This window comes from Corylus avellana, chromosome 1 (genome assembly GCF_965113065.1).
Source record: "Corylus avellana chromosome 1, dhCorAvel1.hap1.2, whole genome shotgun sequence".
Classification (NCBI taxonomy): Eukaryota; Viridiplantae; Streptophyta; class Magnoliopsida; order Fagales; family Betulaceae; genus Corylus; species Corylus avellana.
This window is the reverse complement of record NC_142490.1, coordinates 43102338-43125662: the sequence shown is the minus strand read 5'-3', so window position 1 is coordinate 43125662 and position 23325 is coordinate 43102338. Positions and strand designations below refer to the sequence as shown.

The following is a 23325-nucleotide window of genomic DNA, read 5'->3' as shown; positions in this document are numbered from 1 at the left end:
ACCTTTTTTTTTTTTTTTTAGGAAAATGCGGGAGGATCTTTCTCACTTTTGATCTGAACGGAAGAAGAAGTGAGAAATCCTAAAAACTAAATAGGATGGGCTTCAACAATAAACTCAAAACAAACTAAAATAGCATAGAAATAAACACAAAAGGGGAAGGCATCCCAACAACAAAGTGCAAATAGTAAAAAAAAGTTCAAATACAAGAACAAATTATAGATCCAGTCCAAAAGAACCAAATAGCAGGCAATGATGATTACCAATGATTCCAAAAGAACTATAAGCAAGCTAGACCTATTTTAGGGCCACACAAAGCGGTGCAAATTGCAAAGAAATTTCATGAAAAGTCCGTTGTGGGTAAAACAACAACCACTGTTAAATGGTTGTTACAGAGTAGGCACTGCAGAGAACCAAAAATGAGCTGTTGAAGGACGACCACCAACATCAATCTCCTCCTCAAGATCAAACCACCTCATGGCAAGGAGATAAAAACCCACAAAAAAAAAAACAAGACAAACAGCAAAATAAAACTGATATTGCAGAAAAACAGAAGTAAAATTACAATAAAAACAAGCACCAAGAACACAATACTTACAGAACTTTAAGTATTATAATTCTTATTATAAATCTCTTACAAAGTATTAAAATCGATGAAAGCAATCTCTTAACGATATAGAACTTTAAGTATTTCACATGGGGCTCTTGATTTATTCTCCAATTGCAATCCAAGTTGCAAAGAAATGTCAATTTGCAAGTTGACCCAACAGTGAGCCAGACCACCTTTGTGTGAGAACCCTAGCACATGAAGCATGTCGAGGTATGTGCCGCTGTCCCCCCCCCCCAAATGGACCCCACCTCTAACTCTTTGCCCACGTGTCAATCCATGCAATCAATCTCCTCTCAGCCACGTGGCATGACCTGGAATTGTCGGGTAGCGGGGGAGAAAAGCATTAAAGAAGCAAAGCCTCCCAATTCCCTCTCTCCTCTCTCACACCGAAAACAAGAACCGACAGATCAGCTTCTCGTGTCGGCCTTTTCAGGTCCTGACCAACATGTGAGGCAACCCTCGTCCTCGAAACTGTCCCCTTTTGGACGGTTCAGATTTATGCTCACTGGACATCAGATCTGGGACGTTGATATGAGTGATCGTAGTCGTAGTCAAAGTCACACGGGTCCAACATCAGCCTCTCGCGTGCGCGGGTACTGTCGCACGTGTGATTGCGTGTCCATGTGGAAATTGTTTTGACAAGGACTAGGAAAGATGGAAGAGTGACAAGGGGCGGGGGGGGGGGGGGGGGGGGGGTGTCAGAGTGGTGGGTCAAAGGGGTCAGGTGGTACGGGGGGGTGTGGCTCGTGCGAGACTGAGCCATGGCTCACCACACACGTGAATGATGGTTCTTTCATTCATCACTTATACTTTCTCTTCTTTTGATGGTGGTAAAAGCTTGGAAGACTTGACCACTTGAGAGCTTGGCTTGGGCTGTTTTGAGTCTCAAAAGGCTTTATTTATTTATGTATGGCCAATAATACTCGATTGACCCAAATCATATTTTTTTAGCGTGGGTGGGCCCGTTTACTCTCGGGTATGGCCCACTTAGAGACATGGACCAATTGGGTTCTTGCCACTTTGCTTCATGAACAAGAAGGTCAAGGTCCTGCCCATTTATGGTTCAAGGGACAAGGATTTTGCAAGATGTGGGAGCATGGGGGACATTGATAGGGGCCCATTTGGGAAGCAACATAATTTATGGTGAAGTCATATCCTAGAGTAGAGGACTAATGAAATGTTTTGAGACCCAATTAAACAAGCCATAATCATCATTTGGGTCATTAAAGTTGTAGCAATTTGAAAGAAAGTCCCTTGTGTGTGTGTGTGTGTTTTTGAGAGATGCAAATATTAAAGTAGGCGCCGACAATGAACTAGTAGCTTTCTTTAATGAAGTGACATGATATAACATGGAGACTAATGATATGTTCAAAACTATGTAAATAAGATTTTAATCATCAGTTGGGTCACTAAGTCGTTTCTAATTTTGGGCAAAAACCATCAAAATCCCTCAAATAGATCATAGTGGCATTCATCTTTTGGGTGTTATGATTTGGTTTTGCACTATAGCCTTATAATATATATTCTTTAGGGAGCAAAAGCCCAAGAAGCCCAAGGGTCTATTCTCCCCCAAAGCTGAAATAAATCCTCTTTGGAGGTTTTTGTTCTAAATTAATCAAGCATTGTTGTTCTCATCGTTTACATGAAGCTGATCAATTATGTTTCTTAATTAATGGTCACATCATGGGTGTGCTTGCTTTTTAAGGTCTGGCTTGTCACTGGGTATCAATATCCTATTCCTAATTGTAATTGCAAACACAATTAGCTATGTCTGAATTTAGTTCTGGATACAATATTATAAGATTTGTTATGTTTGAATTTGGATCTCGATTAATGGAATTCGTACTCATGGTCTAATGATGCTGTTGATAGCTTCGTCAAATTCGTGCAAAACAAGTGGAGACAGTTGGGAACTTGCCGACGGAAAAACTCTCCTATGCTTAAGTTAACAAAATAGAAAGCTATGATTTTCTCAAAATATATGAGAATGAGTGTAATATAAAATAGTGACATGACCTTCCCTCATATAGAGCGTTCACTTGTGAGGTTTGGCCTTAGTTGGATTTTGAGCTGTTTGAATTTAAGACGGACTGAAATCATGGTATAGTTAATTAGTTATCCTCAATGCTACAATTCTGACATTGTTTAGCAGGAGTTATGCTAAACGTGGTTGGTTGAACTCTTCAGGTTTTCCCCTGTACTTGAATCATATCATATGTTTTCTATTACGTTCATTTGCATTGGCTTTCATGATCTAATTGAGGCTTGCACTTTAAGTTTTTTTCGTTCTGATCCAAATCTTGAGCTCCTAGATCCAATTTTTTTTTTCTCAATCGGGTTGGTCGACTCTACTCCAAAAGAATGATTCTGCTCTTTGGTGTGTTATGAGTAAATAAATTGTAGGCAATGCACTTGAAATCAAGAACTTTGTATAATTAAAACTCCAAGAAAGGCAAAAACTTATATATAGTACAAGATTTTTCTTATTTTGTCACCCCAGGTCAGAAAAATCATGTGGGCTACTACTCCTAGTGGCCACAGGTTTAGCATCCGACCAAGACGCCTATACGGTAAAACTCACAACTGAATTAGAAAAAAAAAAACGTTACGTACACATTATAACTCTCAAGTCTACCAACTTGATGTGCTTGTTGCTGGCTAGCTAGAAAGCTAGCTAAAGTTGAACAACACAGCAATGGCTACAAAACTCTTTTAGTCCCTCCTCTTCCATTGGCTCAAGGCTCCTCCAGGCGTCGGTCTCCGCCGACATGTCGAATATATGGGCCTTTGACATTGTCCTCGATGAGTCGCCAGCCCTCCGGCAGCCGGCCAAGAGATATAAACAGGTCCCTATTGGTGCCATTGTGAGGTAAAGTCGTTGATTTGTTTGCCAACCTTCATGGTTGGCCTCCGATGTGGAATCTGGGGAACCCCTAAGTGCTTGTGGTGACCCTTCAACTTCGTTCCATATGCCGCCATCATACACCTCAATATGACCCTTCCATGCATTTAGGCAGTCCCCACAGCTAAATAGCTTCCCATCCACCGTGACAATTTGATTAGGTGGCACATCTAGTTGCCACATCCCCACCACGAGGCCCCACTTCCTTGCTTGCATGTCGTACACCTCTGCCGAGCTACGCTCCCAGCCAAAGGCCCCGGGGCTTGCGTCCATTGGGTCTGCAAATCCCCCGACCACGAAGAATTTACCTTGCCAAGTCACCCCTGCACACTTGTACCTCCGTATCGCCATGTCAGCCAACGGGGTCCAAATGTCAAGTAGGGGATCATACACCTCAGTCAAGGCAACACCCCTTGCACATGTCATATTGGACTGTCCCCCTGCCACATAGATTTTGTTTTCGCAAACGGAAAACGCAAAGTCACAACGTGGCATGCATAGCGGCGCACATGTGGACCACTGGTTGGACCGAACGTTGTAACGCCACACCGACGATTGGATTTTAACATCATTGTCCACATACTCATCCGGATCCAGCAATCCAGGAACCCTCTCCTTGTAACATTGCTTCCCACCTATTATAAAAACATAGTCTCCTAGAGAGACCATTGCAAAGCCTTTCAAGAAATGGTTGTCAGTGATGCCCAGGATTGAGGTAGCATAGCTCCATGTGTTGTTAGAGGGATTGTAGCACTCTATCCTATTGCATATGTATGTGTTTGGCCCTTGCTGCTGCCTCTGGCAAAACGCAGCATAGACTTGATAGCTCGATGCCGGACTTTGCGGCGATGGCAGTTGAATCGCCGGTTGTGGAGGAGAAGGGAGAAGGGAGGGAACCCATTGGAGTAGCAAGGGAGAGGAGCTATGCTTCTTCTTTGTGTCAAATGGGAAAGAAAAACGAAGGATTTATGACAGATAAAGATTAAAGAGGATGGATAGTGGAGAAGACAAGAGAATGTTAAGGCATATGGGTGATTGGTTCTATGTTTTTTCTTGTAGTAATTGGTGACAATTAATGGGATATTTTTGTTGGTTGTTGTCTCATTCATTGTCCAATTATACAGTAGAAACAACTAACAGGAACATCCTACGGAAACTTCGAGGACTAGGTAATTATTGGAGAATCGAATTTGACATAATTGGACGAAAATTAATTTTACTAGCGTACTTATTTAGGATGTAGTCTAATCCACCTTGGAAGAGGGGAGGGACATTAACGAAGTTTTTGGGGCTCTAGTACTGATCGCACAAGCATACTACTATACAAAACTTTGTTCAATTCAAGGGGAAATCCCTCCCTTGTGTGACAAATTTTGGATTAAAATATATATATATATATATATGTGGCTTGCTATTTTCAATATTGCTTTCAAGTGTTTTTTTTTTTTTTTGACATGTCCACAGAAGGGGATATAAATGGGCGGGAGATTTGAATTAGTGGCCACCGCTAGCTTTATGGGGAGTAGTTCCTAGTCGATTGAACTACTCCTTGGAGACAAGCTTTCAAGTTTTAATACGACTTCATTAGTTGAAACTCGATCTCATAATTTTGATAAATCATGTTGAAATATGAAAGAGAAAGAAAAGAGAGCGGAAGCGGAGAGAGATGTATGGGCTACATCTTTATTATATTGAATTGTCTGAAACAATATTACATAGGTCTCTATTTATTGTTTGAAATCCCAGTAAATCCTAAAATACATAAGAAATGAAATAATCCCTACAAATATAATAAAATAAGGGAAATATAAAATAGGCTAACATCAACTATTCTAACAAATGGAATAATATATTCTAAAAATTTGTTCTTCTTTTTTTTAGCAAAAGAAGAAAAAAAAATCATTTAAAAGTTAGACAACCTAATAGTTTAATTATAGTCTAGCAGGAAATTGTTGTGCAAAATTAGATTTTTGGCCCAATTCTAAAATGGGAAACGCTACACAAACTCTCAAGTTTACATATTCAAATGTTTATTTCTTGATGTCATTTTATGTCAAGAAAATAAGCGTTCGAAAGTGTAAACTTAGGAGTTTGCATGGCATTTTTCATCCTAAATAAATTGGAAAAGAAAATTTATATTTCAAAATTCTGTTAGTATAATTAAAGAAAGTGAAATGGTGTCAGGAAGGGTGTCTCTACTTTTGATGATCAACCCCCCAAGTGGTTCTCACATTCAAAAAGAAGGGAAAAGAGAGAGTAGCTAGCCAAGCTATACCCATGGAAGCACACTCTGAAAAGTGAAAAAGGCACATAAAAAGACTCGTGGGAGCAAATCCATAGAAGAAACAATAATTATTTTTGTTCATAAAAATAAAAAAAAGTATATATATATATATTTTATGTTCAGGGAACAAAGCGCAGCCAAGGCATGTGATAAAGAAACCCAACTCACCTGAAGCTTTAATTTTGTCAAACAAACTGGACTGCCCATTCCTATTGTAACATGTCATCCTCCACTACCAATAATATTTCTCTATTTCTAAGTTTCCCTCCACAAAGGCAATAGCAATATCTAAGTTTAACATTAATCCGTTAGGCTTGATGATACCCATAAGTAGGGGTAGCAATATTTAATTGAACATGTTGGACCCTCAACTCTAATCTGTTTATTTTGTATTGAGTTCGTGTAAGAAAGTCACATAAAAAACTAACAACCTTAAATATTGCGTGTCGGATTCGAATCGTATTGAATTATGAGAATAAGCTTATATAGGTAAACTATAATGTAACCCATTTAATTAAACAAGCTAGATCTTTTAACACTAACTTCTTGATATAGTTTTAGGGTAAATGGTTAAAACCAAATACAGAAAGAGAGAAAATAGACAAGAGATGGCACAACTAAAGACATGTGAAAGTTTGTAATGGGGACATACATAAAAAGCCAGATTTCCACGGATTTGTTCCCCAAAAAAAACCTGCAAAAGCAAACGACTGAATGAGGAAGCACCATCAACAAGGAAATATGAGATGAATAATTGGGCTGACACTGTGAATGTTCACCGGCTATATTTGAATGAGATGGGAATATTTGGGCTGACAAAGTGCATGTTCAAACTGTCACTAACTCTTCTTTGGGCTTTTTGCCTTTACCCATCGGTTTCTCTGTGGATTCCTTATGGTTGAGCTTAAGCCTAGCTAGCCCTGTTGCAACCCCACTCGGGCACCATTGGAACCTGCATCAAAAAGGGCACCCACTTCAGGAAAATGCCAAGTGGTAATTAAAGAAGTGATATGCCATGAGACGTGACTAAATAAATTTTGAAGTGTTTGACTGTTCGCTCTAATAGTTGGATCTCATGAAAACTCACTATTAGGTCAAAAAAATTACTTAAATTCTTAAAAAAAACAGTGTGTAGGGAAAAAAACAGAGGTCCAAGACAAAGGGTTGGATTGGTGGGAGAGAATGACAGGTCGTGTATGAGGAATCCACATCCAAAATCGAATAAGAGATGGGTAGCAGGGTAGCAACCTATGGAGCTATGAGGAAGGTGGTTGTGGGAGAGAGACAAAAGGGAATTTAATGTGCATGTAAAAAGCACTATAGACTTGGAGGTTAAGACAAAAAGAGACAGAGATTATCAAAGGGAACCACGAACCATCCTGTAGGAGACAGAGCAGTTTCCTGCCAAAAAAGGGTTGTTTGATTTGATTGATCACTGTAGCATTTCATCGCCGATTTCTCTCTATTTTTTTTTTCTTTTTTCTTTTATTATTTATTATTTATTTATTTTGGATGTGAATGTTAGAGACCCAATAGTAATACAATTGCTGGAGAAATTTGAAAGTTTGGAAAGGTTATCACTACGGATGTAAAAAATTATCGAAAAATTGGAATCAAAACAAAAAATCGAGAAATTGGGGACTGGATTTCAGTTTCGGGACCCGATTTTTATCGGGTTACCGAAACCGGGTGCATATATATATATATATACGGAGCCAGGAAATTTTATGGGAGGGGACTAGCCAAATTTTTTTTTTCGGTTCTTTAGAATTTTTTTATTAAAAAAAAATTATTTTGGTTGTTTTTTATAAACTAAAAACTACGGTAAAGACCAAAAAAAGTGGACATTTGAAAGTAAGAGCCAAAAATAAAAAAAACTTAGTGGGTATGGGCCAACAAAATTAAAAATAGGGCAAAAAATTTTTATTGGATATGGCCAAAAAATTTAAAAATAGGGCCAATTTTTTTTTTTTGGAGGGGGCCAAATAACTAAAATTAAAACTTTTTTTTTTTTTTTTAACTTACTTATAATATTTTTTTTCCTTATTTTGTGGGGGACCATGGCCTACCCCGGTTCCCCCCCCCTTCCGTCTTATATATATATATATATATATATATATATATATATATACTTTAGGTAATGAAGTATATATATAAAAACCGAATATCAGACCGGGTACAAACCGAAATCAACTGGTAACTGAGACCCTAGTTAACAGGGGTCCTGGTTTCGGTTGCCCAAATCCAAGAATTGAGTACCCCGATTCCAGTCCTCGGTTTTGGCCAGATCGGATTGACACCCCTAATTATCACTTATCACCAGCAATATGGTTTAGTTAAGAGGATGATGTGTCCAACAATTATCTTTAACTTAGGTAGTATCATTACACTCAATATCTGCACTTGCAAACTATCAAAATATTTTGAACTATACCCTTAATCAGTGTAAGTTGGGTAAACCGTAAAGTGTTGGAGGGTTATTTTTTATTTTTGAAAAAATGTTTTGATGTGACAATAAAGTGAAAATAATTTATGTGTTTTTGGATTTTTATTAATGTTTTTGCTTGAAAAAAAAAAAACAGAACAAAAGACATAAAACAAAAACTTTAACAAGCATGCTCCTAATTAACCCATTATTAAAAAAATAAAAATGTAGTAAATAATTAATGAACCGTAGTCAGTAACCGAAAGTTTGTATGGAAAAATCATACAACAAATCTCAGATTTGTGGTCCTGGAAACCTAATTAAAAGTTAGGTAACTATATTTGTCTGATGACATACAAATGTTAGCTATAAAATCTTTGTAACATTCGCCTAACTCGTCACTCACTTGACTCGACATGTGTATTCCGGTCCGAAGAGTAATGCTACACGTACTTTCATTTTTACTCATTCTTAAATTCAAATTATTGCAAGTAAAACAGAAAGTTTGAAAGCAAGTAGCATTTTTCCGGAAAGAAAGGGAGAGGGGCGAGGAAATGATCGTTCAACAGCCGAGGAATACGGATTCGTTATGCTCCACCCCTACGACCACGTTATGATAGTGAAAGGACCTTAAACGCAGAGGCTCTCTGCCCACTGCAACCCCATTCTGCTTTCTCTCTGTCTCCCTGTGGATGATAGAATTTTAGCATCCCAATGTCATTCCCAAAAAAGCTATATCACTGCAGCTGAAACTCCGCAGCTTCTTTGAAAGACCAAAAAGATTTTTCTTGCTTTCCAATTTCCTTTCCCCTCTTCGGTACTCGTTCCTTTTTAAGCCTTGTTGTTCCAAGCTGTGTTCCTTAACAACACATTGCAATCGGCTCTGTTTCTCTGTTTCTTTCTTTCTTTCTTTCTAAACCTCGCAGAGAGTTTTGAAGAAAGAAAGCCCATTATTTTGCAGAAAGAGGAAGTGGGTTTTCAATTCTCATATTGAGATATGGGTTTGGGTGGAAGCTTGGAGTGGGTGAGTGCTTACAGTAAGAAGCGATGCAGGAGCCTGTTCTGGAGGATGAGAGCAGCGGTGAAGAAGGCTGTCAAGAATGCAGGGAAGCAGCAGCTCAAGTTCCAGTATGATCCTTCCAGCTATGCTCTCAATTTTGACGATGGCGGTTGCCATTTGGGAAAGGGAGCAGTTGAATTTACGCATGCAAGAAAACTTCAGCAGGATTTTCAAGATATCAGAAGAACTGCTTGGGTGTATGTTGTCTGGGTCAAAGCTGAGTGATCTTGTCGAGGGGGACACTCCAGTTTCATCCTACATATTTAGTTTTAAGAATCGATCAGAATTTGCTCATTTATGTGCTTTGCTTCTGTTTATGTTTTTCTCTTGGTAAATAAGGAACAAAGTTTTCGTGATTCAGGGGATCATTGCCAGTTAATGATTTCATGATTTGAAATTATGAAATATGGAGTAGTTACAAATAAGCGTTTTTTTTTTTTTTTTTTTTTTTTTGACATGTCCACACAAGGGAAGGAAGAAGGAAATCCGCACTAGTGACCTCCGCTTCATAAGGCATAGTTTACAACCGATTGAACTATCCATTAGAGACTACAAATAAGCGTCTTAAAGTTTAATATATGTATAATGGATTTGGCCATTGTAAAAAACAAACTACACTTTTTTTAATGATTTTGATTTAATTTTACTCTTTTCCATAAAAAAAAAAAAATTAGAATTAAATCTGAACCATTGAAAAAAAAAAAAAAAAGGGGGTAAGCAGTACACTCTGGGCCAACAATGGGCGCTTTGATGTTGTAGGGCAAAAAGGCGCATCAACTTGAGCTCATCTATTCTTCATACAAGAAATCTGCAACAAATCTTGGCATTGAATATGATGAGATGAATATTCGAATCATTTGTACAACAGCATCTATTGAAAGAAATTAACTCCAATCTGAATAACATGCAAGAGATTATAACACCTAGATAGAGTCATTTTCAGATAAAAGTACAAACATCATGTCTCATTACATTGGATTCTTGATCTATTCAATCTAAAAACACCTAAATCCTCCTCCACACTTGAAATTTCAAATGGCAGGGTCTTCAAGCGTGGCGGTAGACAAGTCATTTATGCGAGGATAAGCAGCCTTCTCATCAAGTTGGTTCTGGGCCCATATCAGCATCTTTAACAAGCTGGGGAGCTTTGGGTCTGTGGTTCAACCAAATTATACACAAGTTATTCACTTGGAAACTTGACATTGGAACAAGATTTCCAAAAGGTAGTAATAATGAAAAGAAGTTAGGTCAGCGAAATTGGCATTTCCCTCTGAAAGCATCATCTAACATAGGCAAAAGACATTATTTACAAATAACCAACGGTTATTACTTAGCTCAATTATACAAGACAATTGCATTTCTTTCTTTTACTATAATTCTTCTGTGGAATCTGTATGACATGAAATTCATACATGAAATCATTGGAACCTGAAAAATAGGGGTGGCAATTCCCATTCGCCCTTGAATTTGGGTTGTGTCGAAACATGGATGCAAGACTATATGGGAAACAATTGGGTTAGCGTTTGATACCAAATTTGATGCAACACGATAGTAAGAGACCAAAAGAGACAACACCAGGTCAGGTTATCCATCCAAGGTCCAGGTTTGTTGTCCTCCCCTTCACTTCGTAAATACTGCTTGTAATTTAAAATCGTCATCAATATTTCTTTGTGGTGAATAGTCCCAAATGACCCATTTACCTTGAATAACATTCTCCTGTTTCTGTTTCAGCAAGCCATTTCAGTAGTTCATTGCTTATTCGGTCACCAATCATTTATTGTTGGACCCAAATTAAAAAAAAAAACAAAAAAACAAAAAACAAAAGCAAAACAAAACAAAATCCTTTCAAGTAGCTAGCCTTTTATTAACTGTGGAGCTGGCCTGGACCCATGGAAATTTATGACTTTTTATTTTCGTTGGTCACCCCCAACATTTTTAATAACTGGTACTACTTGTTTGCACTTTTGTCTCTTTGGACGCTGTGTGTACCTTTATGAGAGTGATGACACAAGTACTAAAGCCTTTCATGGGTAAATTCCTAGCCATGTGCTTTGATGACATCCTCATATACAACAACTCAAAGGAGCAACATTTGGGCCACCTTACACAGGTTTGTGCCACCCTGATATGGAAAGCCTTTATGTCAAGCTTAAAAAAGTGTTCCTTCTTCACTGATAGAGTCATCTTTTTAGGGTTCATGGTTTCCTCTTAGGGAATATTTGCTGGCTCACAGAAAATTCTGATGATCTTAGACTGGCCCGACCTCCTGCAGAAGGCTATTACCTTCAAGATGAATATTTATTCCGGGCCAACAAGCTTTGCATCCCAAGGACGTTAGTATGAGATTTCTTAACTTAGGAGATTCACGCAGGTGGACTTTTGAAACACTTTGGGTATGATAAGACTATAGAAGAAGTCGCGTGCCAATTTTATTGGTCAAACCTAAAGAGAGACATTGCCAAATTGATTAGTCAAATATCGAACATGCCAATTGGCCAAGCACAGAAAGTAGAACACTGGCCTCTACACTCCTCTCCCTGTGTTGGACTCCCCTTGGCAAGATCTGAGTATGGACGTGTGCTTGGGCTTCTACATACCTTAATGCAGCATGATTCCATCTTTGTAGAAGTGGACCACTTTTCCAAGATGCCCCACTTCAATCCGTGTGCCAAGGCCTCAAATGCCTCTAAGATGGCAAAGCTCTATTTCGATAAGGTTGTCAAATTATATGGTCTTGGGAAGACCATAGTGTCTGATAGGGAAGTTCGGTTTATGAGTTATTTCTGGAGAATCCTATGGCACATGGTTGGTATGAAGCTAAAGTTCTCCACTGCCTGCCATCCCCAAACAGATGGTTAGACTAAAGTGTTCAATTGTAGTCTAGAAATTCTTCTACGATAATTTGATTCTCCCCACAACTCAATTTGCTTGAAATAGGTCCATAGGCATGAGTCTATTTGAGGTTGTCCATGCTTATAAGCCTAGGAAACCTTTAAATATTCTCCCGATCTCTCTACATGCTAGGGTTTCTTAGTCAGCCGAAGCATTTGCACAACATGTTTCATGACTTGCACATGAGATCAGTAAACAAATTTTAGCAAGGGCGATCTTTTTTGTGTAGTCGGCAGTTTTGGGCAAAATTCTGACCCTAAATAACTTCAAGGAAGCGACATGCGATTGTGACGAACAAATGTTGTAGGTGCAAATGAAGTGAGGAGACGGTAGATCATCTTCTTCTTCATTGTAAGGTAGCTTATGCTTTGTGGTGCGCCTTCTTTGGTCGGTTTGGGTTGTCTTGGGTGATGCCGAGACGGGTTTCAGATTTGCTAGCCTGTTGGTGGTCTACGGGGAGGAGGGGGAGTGCTGCGGTCTGGAAGATAGCGCCTACTTGCTTCTTTTGGTGTCTATGGAGGGAGAGAAATAATAGATGCTTTGAGGACTTGGAGGGATCCTTGGAAGACATTTTATCCTCTTGTTTTCATACTTTGTACCTTTTGGACTATCGTGCATGTCTTTCCGGTGTCGATTAGCTACGATGATTTTCTTGTTCGTTTTTCCCTTTCTAGTTAGGTGATTCTATTGTATACTTTCAGTGTACTTTAGGGCGCCTTACGTTTTTAATAAAACTGGATCTTACTTATCAAAATTTTTTTTTGCATGTAATGCCCAATATAAACAGCAAGCTGAATCACACAAGTGTCACATTGCATAAGAGACTATGTCATACTCCAAATTAGACATGAACAGTTCCCACCTGGATCCGTTCGAAAATTGCAAGCTCATAGTGCCCAACAGGTCGGACCAAATGCGTATGTCATTGACATCCCACCCAAACATGGTATTAGCTTCACATTTAATGTAGAGGATCTAATTCCTTATAAGGGCCAACTAGCTATCCTGGATGACCCTTTTGAGGACCCTTTATCTGACCATGACACCAACCATATCCCTGGTCCCATCCAACTACCCCTTCCACCAACACATACAGAATATATTGATGCTATTTTGGATGTGAAAGTTGTCTTTAACAGGGATGACAAAGTTCAACATTTCCTAGTTTGTTGGGAGGGCTGACAAGATTCCGACTGAACATGGATCACCAGGGACATGTTGCATCAACTTGGTCCTGACCTATTAAAGTACTACCTGAGCCACCAAGAGCCACACTCAATAGGGTCGAGTTATTCCCACTTTGGAAGAGTTGGTGCGGACACCAGACACATCCCACTGATCACACGTGTGTATGGGCGCCGATGTTGGAGGACAGCCCAGTCTATGACTTTGTGTTTGGGTGATTTTTTTTTTTTTTATGAGTAACCATCAGTCTTGTTAAAAGCGTAAGGTGCCCCAAAATACACTGGAAGTATACAAAGAGGATCACCTAACTAGAAGGGGAAAAACGTACAAGAAATCATAATAGCTAATCGACACCGGAAAAACATATGCTACAGTCCAGAGATACAAAGTATGGAAACAAGAGGATAAAATGTCCTCGGAGGACCTCTCAAAGTCCTCAAAGCACCTATTATTTCTCTCTTTCCATAAACACAAAAAAAAAAAAAAGTAGGCACCATCTTCCAGACCACAGCACTCCCCCCCCCCCCCCCCCCCCCCCTTCCCCTTCTTGAAGACCACCAATAGGTTAGCAACTCGAAAACACATCTAGGCATCACCCACGATAACCCAAAACAACCAAAAAAGACACTCCACAAAGCAGACGCTACCTCACAATGAAGAAGAAGATGATCTACCGTCTCCTCACTCTTCTTGCACATACAAGATCTATTCACCACAATCACATGTCGCTTCCTGAGGTTATCTAGGGTCAGAATTTTGCCCAAAGCAGTCGACCATGCAAAGAAAACCGCCCTTGGAGGAGCCTGTGTCCGCCACACACTCTTCCAGGGAAACCTCCTCCCTTCCGAACACGCTAAGGATTGAGAGCTGAAGATTTTGTTATTGGCATTTCAGTTATTGAGATTTTGTTAGTGGAACTTCTGTTATTTCGCATTTTATTGTTATGTTATTTATTTTCCAGACTTTGGGTTATGTTAATGTTTTTGGGCTTTATGTTACTTTTAGTGGGTGATCAACCCAAGTATGATCAGGATTAGGTTTTATGTTATAGTCTATTTTTTAACCCAATTTTGTATTGTTTTTAGCAGTTTCCGATGAATAAAGAATGATTTGACGTCTCTTTTGCCTTTGTCTTCTTCTCCCCCTTCATGTTTGTTTTTCTATTTCTTCTCCCTTTGTTTCCCACTTCTTCTTCCTCCTACTTTCATCTTGGTCCCTTACTGTTGTGCTGCATCAATATTCCACTGATGGACACACTCAGGATATTATCGGGCGTCTCTAGTCTGAGCTCCTTCCAACCATTCCATTGCCAAATCTAAGGTGGTGATTGTAGCTAATAGTGGAATCATTGGAGGAGCTAAATCAACAATTTATACCCATCAGCACGCATATGCATGGGTTTATACAAGAATCCCCAAGATGATGGAGAAAACATCTCAAACTATTAACCAGAGCCAAAGTCCCACTAGGATGATGAAGAAATTGTTAAAAAATATGTGATTATGTGCACGATACTCATATTTTTATTTATTCATTTCTATTTATTTATTTTTAGGATCTGAGCAGCAATATTTTTATAATGAGAGAACCATGATATATTAATTCCAGAGCCTGGAAAATGGCAAATATTACTGTTAAAGATCAAATGACAAATGCACTGACCTTTTTCGTGGCTCTGGCTAGTAAGTATGGCTGCATTCACCTCACTGGCTGTCTTTAAGCGCTGTGATATGTCCAGAAGCTCTCCAACAGGACAGTTGGAAACATCTTCAAAAGCGAGAAGTGCAACAGTCTTTTCCAACTCTTCTAAAAAGCTTTGCTGCGGACAACTAATTTTCTTAGGCCAAGTGCTAAACCAATTGTATGCAATGAAACGAAGTTGGATAGTGGAATAGACTATATTCTTTTAACATTTCAACATTTATCCTATCATCATGTTTGTATATATAATCAACATTAAAACTTTGACATTTATTAACAAAGAAAGCAACAAAGAAGTTCATCACAAGAACATTTCAAACATTCATCCTATCTTCATGTTTGTAGACATAGTCAACATTAAAACTTTAACAATTATTAACAAAGAAAGCAACAAAGAAGCTCATCACAAAGAAGAGACTTTAATGATCAAACTATTCATGCATGATTGCAAGCCACACCAAAGTCATAAAGAATGAAGTCATACATTTTCTTCTCCCCTTGGTGCAAGCTCCTCCTGGGCGAACTCTAAAGCCTCTTCTACTTTCCCATTCCGAATTAGTTCTATCAACCTTTGTTGTTGAAGATGGAAAAACAACTGGGGATTTGTATCTAGTATCTGCATATAAAATTCAAATAATGAACAACTATAATTCTCTGAGAAATAGATGCATGACAAAATTTAAAAGAGAACACTTTTTTGATAAGTAATAATCAAGTTTTATTAAAAGCGTAAGGCGCCCCTACGTACACCAAAAGTATACAAGCAGAAACACCTAACTAGAAAAAGAAAAAAAGACCCACCCAAAATCCAACACAAGAAACCCCACAAACCCACCCAAAAACCCTCAAAAACAAACACCCAGAGAAGCCAAGCTAACCCACAAAAAACCTCACAGAATCACCCACTAGCCCATAAAACCCACATGGGGGCACTACAACACAATGGTCTTGCCCTTCCTTCTCCGAGAAGGCCCGCTAGCAATACTGTAGTTAATGGAGCTTTTTAAATTTAACAGCTCTCTCTTGCCCTTAGTCCTAGGTTGCACGACCTTTATCTCCCATAAAAGAAAACACTTGTATATGTTCTTAAGATTCTGATTCAGAGAAGAGGGGGACACAACATAATTCTCTTCCCAAGGCTCCAGCTCAATGAGAAAAAAGATTATTCTTAGCAGCAAGTTGACAAAAGAAAGTAAAAACAGCAGATAAATAAACAAGCCAACTTCCAAAAAATGGGTTTAACAATATAAAGATTAGGTACAAATACAATTACTTATTCTGTGAAAGATTGTTCACAACTACCTCTGTGGAGTAGTTTGAGCCTATATCAGATAGTATTTCACCCAATTTCTAATGATACTACCATCATCCTCATTCTGGTAGTCTTACTGAAAAACAATCAAAATTTATCCTAAATCATGACACAGTTTGAGGCATCTATTTCAGAAGTCTTCTATACATTATCACTCTGCAAGAGAGATAATGCTGACAAGAAGAATAATCCTCATTTGGAAAGTTTTCATGTTTCTGGAATTTGATGATTATAGGAAGCTTTTAGAAAAATGATGCATGGGTTCCAATCCGTTTCAATACAAGTTCAGTAGCTTTGATGGATTCCAAGAGTTTTTAGGCTTTTGTAGTGCTCAAATACAGGCTGCCTTCGTGTAAAACGAGATGGAGAACCCGGATGAATAACAGTTAGTCTTTCAAAAGAGCTTGTGGTCTAACTCACCAGTTTCCCACTCTCCACCACTTATAGGTTATCTGTTCTCTTATCAGCCCCTCTTGCCTTCCTATCCTTCTGCTCTCCTCCTCTTTTCTAGGTTCTCCCTGTGTCACCCATTTCCTACTCTCCACCTCTTTGCTTTCCTAGTTTGTCCGTTCTCTTATCAGCCCCTCTTGCCTTCCTTTCTAGTTTGTCCGTTCTCTTATCAGCCCCTCTTGCCTTCCTTTCCCATCTGGTTCTTCTCTTACCTCTTCCATCTTGCTATCTTTCCTTGGTTTGCTGTATCTCTTTCTATATCTCCAACCCCTGGGGACGTTCTCTCTACTTTTTTATATCTGTCCAATTCTACCCCTTTCTATGTTTCCCTATTGTTTTATATTTCTTATCAGTTTAAAGAAAAATACTTTTCAATCACAAGTTTGCTTCTCCTTTCTGTTTGACGAAATGCATGCCATATCAACCAGAAGTTTGAAGTTATCCTTACCCTGGTGTTACTGCCTAAGCAAAGCTAACAATGGGTCAGACTGGGACCATCTTTCACAGGATGGAGCAAAAACCTTGCATTTACATAGCTATACTCTTTAGTTGCGCACGCTCAAGCTAGGCAAGACCCTACTTTCTGGTTTATCCATTATTCAATCAACAACAAAACAAAACGAAAACATGATACTTCTCACCTACTTGAGCGAGATTGAAAAAAATAAAAAATAAAAAAAAACAATCACTCTGTAATTAAAAAGGTTTCAAAGAGCACAGAAAGTCAACTTTAACTGCTTTCAAATGCAGGTAGTTGATGGATCACTAGAGCATTTGAAAGCAGTCAGTTCAAAGGTAAGATCTAAAGGGAGGATGAACCTACCTTCACTACTCGAATTGTTTATAGTGACACTAACCAATTAATAATAGGATTCCAACTACTTACAGGAAAGATGAATTCTCTATGGTGGTCAGAGCTTGGGGCTATAAGCCAAGCAATACTGATACAATCTAATTGGATCGTTTTCTAACTTAGTAGATGTATTACATCCTTTAAAAGTACCTATATGTCTCCATTTGAGAAGGATTCCAGCAGGAAATTGGGCTCATTAATGGGCATTAAGGGCACTCATTCTTATACCTAGACACATCTACAAACTTTGGAGGTGCTTTTCAATGACCAAAAAGAAAGGGAATCCTAGCTAATTAACGGGCATCCCTTGCATTCTCTAACATGCTGAATGGAGAAAAAAAAAGTGCCATGAGAAAAAAAAAAAAATCATTGGGGATAGCAATCTCATGCCCTACATAACAAACAAGTCTTGAGTTATATGGTGATAGTACTTTTGCTTCAATGTACTTTTTCATATTTTTCATATAGATCAATAACAACATAACGTTTGATCACTTCTTCAGTATTTTTCTTTATAACAATAGTTAGAATTTTGTCTGAATTTCATATATCCATAATGGAATAAATGAAATAAGAAGTAACATAGTAACCTAATTAGATACAGTTGCATAATTCATTCATTTTCAACAAAAGCCCTATTAATATAGGATGCGATCAAATTAAACTACAAGAAAATTAAGGGAAATAGAATCTTTATAAGGTTGTTGATGCTAAATTCGCAATGACCCTAAAGATAAATTTCAACATATTGTATCATATAGGTTATTATTAACTTCCACTCCATCATATCTCAATTCCAGATGGTCCTTATGACAAACCTACCAACCTATATAAACTTAGTTTAGAGCGGATCAACCAGTTAAATATGCAATGTGCACATTGCACATGAACTAATAAACCCCAAGAGCTCAAGATTAACAAATGAATTGGCTGTTAAGTGTGTGCAAAACAGCATGATGACAAGAACAATGTAAACTTTCCTGAAGCCATGGCTGAAGTAACGATACCATTACTATCACCAAAAACAAATGTAATATGCCAAAGAATTAGCAACAAATTCCAGATTAGGATATCCACCTCGGGATTTAAGTCATTAACTTTCTCAATTGCGTCCTCCACATTACCACACTGAACTGCCTTCTTAACTGCCATGCGATCTGTGATTGTTGCAAGATCTATGTCTGCTATTTACACATAAGGAGTAGCAAATATTAAACATGGCAGAAAATGAAAGAAAGAACCAACCATCAGCACTAAATGCCTACAAAGAAAAGAATAGGCAATCATTGAAAACTAAGGATACGTTCAGTTCCAGATTCCATTCGGAATTTCTCAGCAGCATCAACATAACCTTCTGTTACAAGGAAATTCATCACCAATTTATTCATGTCTTCCTTCCTAATCTTTACATCATTAAGCTTTTTCTCCCACTCTTCCTTCGTAATCACTTTCTTTGATGTAGCCTGTGCACGGATAGATAAAGACAAGATCACATCATCATTTAACAAATCTCTTCGGCCATGTTTTTCACACCCAATGAAACTGAAACTTGCTGCATTTCCCATTTCTCTATAATTTTTTTATAAGTAATCAACAAATATCATTAAAAGAGTAAGGTGACCCTAAGTAAACAAGAAGTATACAAAAGAAAACACTTAACTAGAAGAAGCAAAAAGAACAAGGAAATCACAATAACTAATAAACAGAGAAGACATATAAGCAGCTGTCCACATATACAAAGGTTTGAAGAATAAAGAAAATTAAGCAGCTGTCCACATAAGCAGTTGTCGCATTTCTCTAGAATTTTGATATGCTAAGCATCATAACCATCGATTATTAGGACAACTCCTATTTTACACACTCGTTCTGTCATAGAAAATGGATTTCTTCCTAAATGCTCTGTTTGGTTGCTAAGAAAAATAGAGGAAAAAGAATCTGAAACTAGTTACTCTTTGAATCTTTCCTACATTTCGAACCCAATAAAACAGAAACCACTACTCCACTGGACCTACTTTCACCTCTTTGGCTTAGTTGACGTCAGATTTTCACTTCGCGTATTCAAAACAATAATAAAACGCGTGTGCCAAATTTCCAACTTCCTTTCCTGCTCTAAATTTCTCCGCAACCAAATCAGAGACTAAAATGCCACACACACAGGCAGACAATTCCATTTCCTTTGAATTAACAAAAAGAATCACAATCAGCTAAATTGATAAGAACTCAAAAGAAGAATCACCATCGCTTCGATCTCTGCAAGCTGACGAATCACAATCCAGAACAGTGACATCAGTACTCCGCCTTCAAATCCATCCCCCTACGAAAATCACCAAATCAGAAACCGTCGCTTTCCAAATCGCTGCTCCACAAAAAACCCTAGACTCACCAGAATGCCCGCAAAAGAAACAAGAAACAAAAAAGTTCCTACACTCAAACCCTAGCGACGTCAACAAAAATTTCTCGGGAACTTTAGTTGTTTGTTTCCCGAGAAAATTGGGGACGGAAAGTTACCTTATGATGTTAATTGTGTTGCAACAAGGCAACTGTATGTAAATGGCGTTGCCGGCGACTCCTTTCGTCTCTGCGGTACATCGACTCGGTAAGGTTTTTTGTTTTCGGGTTTTTATTTGGATCCAGACTGCTCGGGTTCGGTTTTAGCCGCTTTGCCCCATTAGTAGGGTGTACAAACGGAGCGGTTATAACCGCTTATAACATCCATCGTATAATGGCTTTTGTAGGCTGTTATAAAAAATTGTTAACCGCCTACAATTATATATATATGAGTAATGATACAAAGCACGCGGCGTGCGTGGCACGCCAGTGCAAAAAATTTTTTTTTTTTTTTTTTTTTTTTAAAAAATAATAAAATAATAATAAAATAATTTAAAAAAAAAATTTTGTGCCTGGCGTGCATCACTGTTGATGCACGCCAGGCGTGCATTCCATCATTACTCTATATATATATATATATATATATATAATAACATTATTTTGGTGCATTTGATATAAGGTTTTGGTTTTGAGTTTAATGAAATTTGAGCTTTATTCATTTAAAGAAAAAAAAAATTATATATTCTTGAACTTCGTTACATTTTGAAGCCTTCTAATTATTTTAAAAAATATCCAAAACTATATAAAATAGGCCCTAAAAAGAGGTTTAAGGAAGTCTCAAAATGCCCATTTCTAAAAATCGGTTATGTAGTGTGGTTATAAATTTCAATAGAGGTAATAATTGCCACCTGCAACCGCTTGTACCGCCTATTTAGGGTTAATTTTTTTTTTTATTACTAGTGGTTTGGACCAAAATTAAATAGTTATATCGGTTTCAAAAAAATGTCATAAACTCATAAGTGATACGTGTTGTAAATCTAAATACTAACTTGCACTTTCCATCCAAGTTCTGTCCATTATTTTTTTAGTGGTGATCGACGTCAACACGCTTAAAAAAACGACACATGTCCCTTGTGCCATAGCTAACACAACAAATCACATGTCGTACTTGTGATATTTAAGCCATGTCAAGTGCCGAAAATATTAAAAAATGATCGAGCCAAATTTTTACCCAAATTGATTGAAACACATTTATTATTTCTCCCAAATCGACTTAAGCCCATTTATCCCTTTTTTATCGCCAAGTACTTTTGCGAGAACCAACTGTACATTATATGGTGTATTAGATTTATGGGTCATGTAAAAAATTGGTGAGTCGGGGTTCGGGTTGACTTGCTTGACCCACCAACCCAATAAAGGCAAACCCAAACACGACCTGCGAGGGACTTGACATGACCCACTTAACTAGGGTTGGCAAAACGGGTCCGCAGGTTGACCCGTTTATGACCCGCGGGTACCCGCGACCCGTTTAGCTAAAACCCAAACACGACCCGTTTATTAAACGGGTCGGACCCCCGACACGACACGAACCCGGGTATTTCACGGGTCACCCGACACGACCCGTGAGACCCGTTTACCCGTTTAACTTAAAAATTGATTTTTCTTTTTTTAAAAAATAAAATAAAAATAGTTTTAGGGCAGTTTCTAGTAATCAAACCGAACACAGAAAAGAAAAAGCAAGATAGAAGGCCCAGGCGAGAGGTGTTTTTATTGTGGAAAGCAAAGAAACCTTTAGAATGAAGAGAAGATAGCCGTTGTGAATTGTGATCTAGGTCTTTTATATATCTATATTTTGCATGAATGTTGTAAAAAAACAAAGATCTGGGTCGAAAACAATTTGATATATTTGCTCAATTTCATCAGAAGAGCTGAGACATTTCTAATTCAATTTTATTTTCTCAGCCTTTTTCCTTCTCCAAAGGATCAGAGCTTCTTTTTGGAAGAATAAATAAGCAAATCCCACAAAATAAAACAACCATCTACCAAATAAATCTCACAAAATCATGTGCAAACATCGGCAGAAGAGAGAGAGCGGTAGTGGAGGAGGCGAGGGGCGGCGGTGGCGTGGCGTGGGCCATGGCTACATGACTGAGGACTGAGGAGTGGAGGAGTGGAGAGAGAGAGAGAGCGGCAGTGGAGGAGGCGAGGAGCGGCGGTGGCATGGCGTGGGCCATGGCTGCGTGAGAACTGAGGAGTAGAGGAGCGGCGAGAGAGAGAGACCGGCAGTGGAGGAGCGGCGAGAGAGAGAGACCAGCAGTGGAGGAGCGGTGGTGGCGTGGCCGTGGGCGGTGGCGTGGCGTGAGGTCCGGTGAGGAGTGAGGCCGAGAGGGAGGAATGGGGGATTTTGTTTCTAGATCTGGAGCTGGAGGAAAGACGATTGTGATTTGTGCTACTGTTTTTCACTTTATGCCTTTTTCTACTTTTTCACTATTAATTCTAGGGTTAAAAAAAAAAAAAAAAATAACAAACAAACGGGTCTGGCGGGTCACCCGCGGGTCGACCCGTGACGCGACCCGCCAGACACTCATAAACGGGTCGACCCGTTTAAGACTCAAACCCGTTTAATATAAACCCAAACCCGCTAATTTCGTGTTGTGTTCGTGTCGGGTTGTCGGGTCGTGTCAAAATTGCCAGCCCTACACTTGACCAATTTAGACCTAAACACGACTTGTTTACTTAATCCAATACGGCCACGGCTGTTTGACCTATTTCAACTCAAATACTGAAGTACAACCCGTTTGACCAATTTTAACATGTATTTATTATATAAAATATATAATATAATTTCATAAACGGGTTAAGAACACGGGTCAACCAATGGATGACTTTTGAACATGTTTATCCAGACTCTAACCCTATAATTCCCCTTCAAATTTGTGGGTGGTGCAAAGAATTGTCAACTAATTAGAGATTCTCATAATTTCAACATTCAATTCGATTTCTTTTTCGAGAGAAAACATGGCATGAAAATCACAATGTAGAAGACCCTTTACTTCAAAACCGAACCCCGCATCTGACATAAATTTATTGTTTCAAACCCAATTGCCAAAATGAATACTTGAATACTCACCATTTTTGCACCAAATTTTTCTCCGATTCGCTCTTCGCTTTTGCTTTTGCTTTCGCATCAAACGCATATACAAAACTCAATTATCTGCCCAAGAAATACCCAAATAGCATTCACATGTGCAAGAAAAAACAAACGAAGAAATGGGTCTCAAAGATTAACAAGGTTCATACCCGAATCGATATCAATGATGGCCTCA

General features: G+C 38.5%; 2 protein-coding genes across 6 annotated transcripts; both read right to left on the bottom strand.

Moving 5' to 3' along the window:
* Nucleotides 1-3281: 3281 nt before the first annotated feature.
* On the bottom strand, nucleotides 3282-6000 carry LOC132169902 (uncharacterized). The gene is made up of 2 exons (XM_088515581.1): nucleotides 5962-6000; nucleotides 3282-4442 (listed from the first exon to the last, which is right to left on the bottom strand). Exons 1-2 carry the CDS (start codon nucleotides 5998-6000, stop codon nucleotides 3282-3284), a joined length of 1200 nt encoding a protein of 399 aa, XP_088371707.1.
* Nucleotides 6001-10084: 4084 nt separating this feature from the next.
* LOC132171697 (protein GID8 homolog) lies at nucleotides 10085-20299 on the bottom strand. Of its 5 annotated transcripts, none has more exons than XM_059583084.2 (7): nucleotides 20180-20299; nucleotides 19908-19985; nucleotides 18975-19134; nucleotides 18749-18852; nucleotides 15541-15672; nucleotides 15018-15174; nucleotides 10085-10431 (listed from the first exon to the last, which is right to left on the bottom strand). In XM_059583084.2, exons 2-7 carry the CDS (start codon nucleotides 19956-19958, stop codon nucleotides 10310-10312), a joined length of 726 nt encoding a protein of 241 aa, XP_059439067.1. In that variant the 5' UTR covers nucleotides 19959-19985; nucleotides 20180-20299; the 3' UTR covers nucleotides 10085-10309. The 5 variants fall into 5 exon arrangements, with proteins under 5 accessions (XP_059439067.1, XP_059439064.1, XP_059439065.1 ...); XM_059583081.2 differs by having other exon boundaries at nucleotides 18749-18855; nucleotides 19908-20044; nucleotides 20180-20297; XM_059583082.2 differs by having other exon boundaries at nucleotides 18749-18855; nucleotides 19908-20027; nucleotides 20180-20297.
* Between the last annotated feature and the right edge of the window lie 3026 nt (nucleotides 20300-23325).

Bases quoted from the DNA above. Each gene is read 5' to 3' on its own strand.
- LOC132169902 (XM_088515581.1), bottom strand. From the start codon at position 6,000: ATGGGCAGTCCAGTTTGTTTGACAAAATTAAAGCTTCAG. The intron at 4,443-5,961 runs GTGAGTTGGGTT...TTTGACACAAAG, and splicing joins TGACAAAATTAAAGCTTCAG to AAGAAGCATAGCTCCTCTCC.
- LOC132171697 (XM_059583081.2), bottom strand. From the start codon at position 19,958: ATGTCACTGTTCTGGATTGTGATTCGTCAGCTTGCAGAGATCGAAGCG. The intron at 15,673-18,748 runs GTGGATATCCTA...TTTTATATGCAG, and splicing joins TTAATGACTTAAATCCCGAG to ATACTAGATACAAATCCCCA. The intron at 15,175-15,540 runs GTATGACTTCAT...AGTTGTCCGCAG, and splicing joins CACCAAGGGGAGAAGAAAAT to CAAAGCTTTTTAGAAGAGTT.